This window comes from Neltuma alba, unplaced genomic scaffold (assembly GCF_004799145.2).
Source record: "Neltuma alba isolate B1F8T4 unplaced genomic scaffold, ASM479914v2 tig00007881_pilon, whole genome shotgun sequence".
Lineage (NCBI taxonomy): Eukaryota > Viridiplantae > Streptophyta > Magnoliopsida > Fabales > Fabaceae > Neltuma > Neltuma alba.
In genome coordinates, this window is record NW_021634890.1 from 37,067 (window position 1) to 43,094 (window position 6,028).

At 36.8% G+C, this 6,028-nt stretch overlaps 1 protein-coding gene across 1 annotated transcript; it reads left to right on the forward strand.

Moving 5' to 3' along the window:
• Positions 1–1,653: 1,653 nt before the first annotated feature.
• On the forward strand, positions 1,654–3,730 carry LOC114753364 (ankyrin repeat-containing protein BDA1-like). The gene is made up of 2 exons (XM_028942059.1): positions 1,654–2,276; positions 2,585–3,730. The coding sequence occupies exons 1-2, from the start codon at positions 1,662–1,664 to the stop codon at positions 3,362–3,364; spliced, it is 1,395 nt and encodes a 464-aa protein (XP_028797892.1). The 5' UTR covers positions 1,654–1,661; the 3' UTR covers positions 3,365–3,730.
• Positions 3,731–6,028: the final 2,298 nt, after the last annotated feature.

Genomic DNA, 6,028 nt, shown 5'->3' on the forward strand with positions numbered 1-6,028 from the left:
TCAAAGTCCCGTCATTCGACATAAAAGAAGGCTCCTAATCTTTTCAAGTCACAGGCCACAAGCCTTGTCCATTGACCCGTTTGAAACGTTAGATATACTTTATACTCTATATTCTTCACATGATAAGAGAGAAATAATTGAAAAATTTGCTTTAACGTTAAATGTGAAATCTCAGTGATCTTTGTATTCCAAATTTATAATTTTCTGCCAAGTTATCTCTATTAATTATACATAGTAAATTAATATTTCCATCAATAATGGAGTATTCCTATAATATTTTCTTTTATTTATTATGCACAGTAGCTGTTATTTTTTAGAAAGCATATACCTTAAATGGGGATGAGATTGAAAAATCATTAAATTTTGGGACAATTAACAAAGTTTAAAATTTTTCTTAGTTTTGGTAAAGCATATTATAAGTGATATAAATAGGATCAAAAGAGTAGTTTTTAATACAAATGATCAAACAAGCTATCTTAAGAAAACCAGTTTACATTTTCTTACATACAACTAACTGTTTTTTTTTTTGGCCAAATATAGAGCTAACTACTACTCCCTCTGTTCCTTATTATAAGAGACGAATAACCGAATTACGTCGATCAAAAAAGCAGTTAAAATTAGTTAAGAACAATTAATGTGTAAAAAATATAATTTTTTTTCCAAAAATGCCCTCATTAATAAAGAGAGAGAACAATTAAATTATTAAAAAAAAGAGAAGTGGGAAGGAGAGAGAGTGCGAGTTGGAAACAATAAATATGGGTAAAATAGGAAATCAATACAAAAAAGTAGAGACAACTTTTAAGTGTCTCTTATATATAGGAACATGCCATAAGCATCAAATGTCTCTTATAATAAGGAACGGAGGGAGTATTATTTATTCCTTTAGAACGACTGGATCATTTTTTTAGGTTAATGATCTCAAAAATTATTCTTCCATACCTTTATAAAGAATATTCCTATGGACCAACATGTTGGAAGGCGACGTCCCCGCCCTGGGGTCACATCTTGTGGTCTTCTCTGTTTCTTGTGCTAAAGGAATATGGTTCTCGTATGACTATAAACTAATTAATAATGTTCAATGCAAGTTCAGAGCATCTTCCGAGTTGTTTCAAACTGAGTGTTGATCATAGTCTTTTGTGAAAAGTCTAAATAAACAACAGCGTACTAGCTGGCTAGCTGGTGACGGTGACATCACTACAATAAGGGCGTAATTGGAGGGATGTGGATCTCTTTCTACTTCTTTTTTCTCATTTTATTCTAATCATCCCATCACCTTCATTTGTGGTTTCTCCTTCTGCCTACTTCTTTTCCCACTGACAATTTAACATGAAGAAATGCAGTGGAATACAATTCTTGCCAGACACAACCACGCATGCTTGAAAAGCTTGCTGATATATCCTAGTATGATTTGACTCCACAATATCGCTCCTTTTCCAAATATGTTTAGTTCAATTTTATGTTATACTTTTCTTATAATTTGCTTCTTTTTTTTTTTAAACGTCAGAAAATGTCGGTGTATGATATGGAAAAGAGGAAGTGAGCAAGATTATAATAAGCTAGCCATCTCTATATAAAGGGTACCTACGCTATAGCTGGTATGCATTATCTAAACGCGATAGATGGTACAGAACATTGTAACCAACAACCAAACGAATAGCCAAATGAGTGACGAAGTGGTGAGAGATATGAGTGCCCTCTATCGGGCAGCACGTCGTGGGGATGTGCAAGCTTTGGAGCATTTGTTGCAGCAAAACGCATCCATCCTTGACAACGTTCCAGATGACGGCTGTGAAACTCCCTTACACATATCTGCACTGCTAAATCATGCTTCATTCACACAGGTTCTTCTAAATCGTAATGGTGACCTCGCCACCAGAAAGGATGCCTCTGGAAGAACAGCCCTCCACTTGGCTTCTGCAGAGGATAGCCTGGAGGCCGTGCAGACACTGCTAGAATTTAATGATGAGCCATGCTTGGTTGCTGATGGAAAAGGAAGACTTCCTCTGCACTATGCAGTTATGAGGGGGAGGACAGAGGTTGTGGAAGCGTTGGTCATAGCGCGGCCAGGTTCTCTAGGTTGTCTTGACCCAGAAGAGAACACTGTTTTTCACTTGTGTGTCACATACAACCATTTCAAGACTCTGAAAGCATTGGTGAAATTGGACTATGCCACTGCCAATGTTACTGTAGGCGTGCCTCGTCGTCCCATATTTAGGCGCCCTGATCGTACAGGAAACACCATTCTCCATTTAGCCGTCACGTGCATGCGAGATGAGGTACATGATATATTCTTTATTTTTCTATCCTTTTCTTTTTCTGATTCGTGGTCACAATTTCCTGTTTCTTTTTAGAAGCCAAAGGCTTACATGACAAGAATAAAATATTAGTGTATAAGCACTTTATTTCCAAACACACGTTGTGTGATTGTTGATTCACTTTATGTTGTTATGAAGAAACATATAGATCTGTTTTAATTTTCTTGCTTTTTTAGGAGTTTAGAACTTAGTTATTTATGAACACAACGCATTCATAAATAGCATGCAAATTAATGAGCCGAATACCTTGCCAACGTGTTTGTATTTAGGTTGTCAGGTATGTGCTGTCAATTCCAGAAATAAGAGAAATAAAAAACCAGCAGAACAGTGAGGGCCTTACAGCCCACGCTATACTCACATATGTGTGTCCAAAAGACTGGAAAATCGATGAAATAAAACCCATGTTGGAAAAGGACAGGGAAGGAAATTGTTTTATGAAGATTTTAGAATGGATGCTATGCTGGACGAAGTATGGGGGTACTACTAATTTTGTAAAAGAGATGAGGGGAAGTCTTAGTGCGGCATCTATTTTCATAGCAACTGTAAGCTTTCAAGCTTTAATTAATCCACCTGGAGGCTTCATTCAACAAGGTTTATTATCCCAAGGCAATACCACAAACTCATCATCCGACGCCCTCAACTGCACCACCCTTAATGATCTTCATCAGTATTGTCCCGGACAACCAGTCTCATCCTTTCGTCACCAACAAGGATTTCGGTACTATGTGGAAGATATTACTCTCTCTTTCTATGGATCAATTTGTGTTACCCTCTTGCTTGCAAGTGGAGTTCCTTTGCAGAACAGTGCGGTCGTATGGAGTCTATCCTTGGGCATGTTGTCCACTCTCTTCTTTCTTGCAAATGCATACCTCGACGCCCTCGACTTTATGATCCCAGAACATCTTTTGGCATCCGAACTGGGGACCGTCACTCGCTGCGCATCTAAATTGCCTTTTATGATTTATTTCATTCTAACGCTTCCGTTTTCTTGGATCTGGGCTTTTCAATTCATAATTAAGCATCGAATGAGAAGATTATTAAGAAGCTGAAGTTAACAAGTTGCTGCTGATCGATCTGTATCTGCCAATTAATGCCCGTCTTTGTTGTCGGCAAGAGAAAAGCAATAGATCATGCAGGAGTTGCTTTTATAATTATCGCTTCGGAGAATTGGAAGAAAAATTCGGGGATCCCTCTAATTTCCTTCGCACCCACAGGCTAACCCGTGAAGTCGATTTCTTCATTCCCCTGCTTCTTGCTTTTGTAATTCCTCCTGCTCTGTTTCTTGACTGTACTGGATTGTAAAGAGGAGTCAGTACAGAGCATGCGAAGGAGATTAGGAGGCAAGATTCCATGCCACGTGGAGCTGACACTTTTGCCCCTACTGTTTTCCCATATATATGTAATAAAATTTCAAGTGAAGAAGATCCTTAATTAATGTCCACTGCTTACTCTATTTATCTCTTAACGAGCTGATTGTTTAATAGAAACTAACACTCTTGCCCGCTAAGTTAGAATAACTCCAAGCTCCTCCGTTACACATTCATTAATGAGGGAATATTCTTGGAATATACTTGCTGACTCCTCATGAAGTATTGGGAGCTTTGGGATGAAAAGTACTGCTACAAAATTGATATACATACTCCCTCCGCCTTTTACTCATTGGTCATTATATTATGATCAAGAGTAATTTAGAAAAGTTATTACAACAATCTTTACCATTTAACTAACTAAAATTAATTTCCATGGTAGTAGGAAAGCAGTTAACATGACCTATATAAAAGATCGAAGGTGCTATGAAACAAACACCCCACCTCTCGTTTGTTATCTTCATGCCACTTCAAAATTTAAATGGTAAATGTATCGCAAATAATATCAAAGAGATGTTAAATTTATTTTCTTATATCCCATATTCAAACAATCAAGCTGTTTCATATATCAACAAATATCTAGATGTTAAATATTCTCCCTTATCATCATAAAGTAGGTAAAATAAAAATCTCACTTAGCACATTCTGTTACTGAATATGAAGAGTTGAAGACAATACTTATGACTGGCAAAAAAAATATTCTAACTCACTTAGGATTAATTAATAACTTGTCATAAAAATAAAAAAAAAGATTATGAACAGAATCCCCAATGACACAAAAAACCTAATTAACACTATTTGTACATTATTTTAATTTCTATATTTATAATTACATACACACGCAGTGATATCAATGATTGGGCTTGAAATGAATTTCTTAGAATTAAGGAGGCATCTAGGTGGAAACCAAATAATGATTTTAAAAATGATTTTACCGTGTACAAAGTATGCATATAAAAAGAATTTTGTTCCGATTTAAGTAAAAGTAATATTTTTAGTTAGCCAAACACCCTCAGGCCCAAGTCCAAACATGAACACTTTCAACCTTCAAGCTTTAAAATTCAGGCTTATAGTTCAGGTGGGGAAAAAATCAGATTATGCTATTCATTCAGTTCAACCTTAAGCGATATGACGAGAAAGACAGAAAATCAGCCATTGAAACCAAATATGATGGGATTCGGTGGGCTTAGTTCTGGTGTGTGAAGTATGAATGTAGCATGCCGGCATCCAAATTTTTCAATATAATATTTACAATCTCATAACCTGCTTCATGCACAAGTCTCACAGGATTAGACAAGGGGTAAACAAATATCCACAGTAAAACAGCTCTTCTGCCAAAACCATAATTAAATTGTATATAGAAGACACCCTGTAATAGAAAACAGAGGAAGTAGATAAGAATTCCTATTTTTCCTCCCCTCTCTTTCTCTTTCTTTCTCTTCTCTTTCTTCCTCCTCTCATTTTCTCTCTTGTCCTGCCTTTCTCCTTCTCTGAATATCTTCCCCTTTCCCCTTCCAGTTTCACATCACAAAATTAATTTGGAATGGTTTCTTCGTTATAGTTGGAGAATGCATTGATCCCACCTCATCTCTGTCCTAACGACTTTCAAGTGTTCATACAAAGATTTTAGAAAAAACAAAAAAACAGAACGTGGTTGTGTGAAAAGTCCAGTGACCCAGGACAGAGCCAACATTATTCTTGGGCCCATATGTTGATGATGGAGTCAATCATGTTTTAAAAGTAATGATATCTTCTTGACTTCTTCCATGCCATAATTTCTGAAAAATAAAAATATAAACAGAGATCGTCTCACTTATTTCTCGTGACCATATATTGACTAACTCATCCCATCTTTTTAGTTATTTATATTTATCTCTACGATCACTTCTCTCCTTAGTTGATAAGAATTATGAAAGGTTGGAAAACAAAGTATCAATGAATTAAGTAGCACTATATATTGAACGTTCAACTAGAATTAGGTGCAATAGACTGTGAAACTAAGTTTCCTTTTGGTTGAGCCGCAACACATGTGGGCCCAAAAAAGAAGCACTAAACACATTCATCCAAAATATAAGTATATGCATTTGCTAATCAAGAAATTCCATATATATATACACACACACACACACACATACATAAAGGATACCATACAGTGAGGTATAATCCAACACGAGAGATGGAACTCTTCAACGTAGGGGACCCAATGGAAGTTCTAGCCGTATCCCCGCCCCCCCGGGGGGGGGGGGGACAAACCCCGGGGCAATTGCACAGAAATACGCAACAATCCTCGCCGACGACCTTCCAGATGGCCGTCAAACTCCCTTACACGCATCAGCACTGCTGGGT

Excerpts from the sequence above, each read along its gene's own strand:
- LOC114753364 (XM_028942059.1), top strand. The coding sequence starts at position 1,662 with ATGAGTGACGAAGTGGTGAGAGATATGAGTGCCCTCTATCGGGCAGCA. Across the intron at positions 2,277-2,584 it reads TCACGTGCATGCGAGATGAG|GTTGTCAGGTATGTGCTGTC; the intron begins GTACATGATATA and ends GTTTGTATTTAG.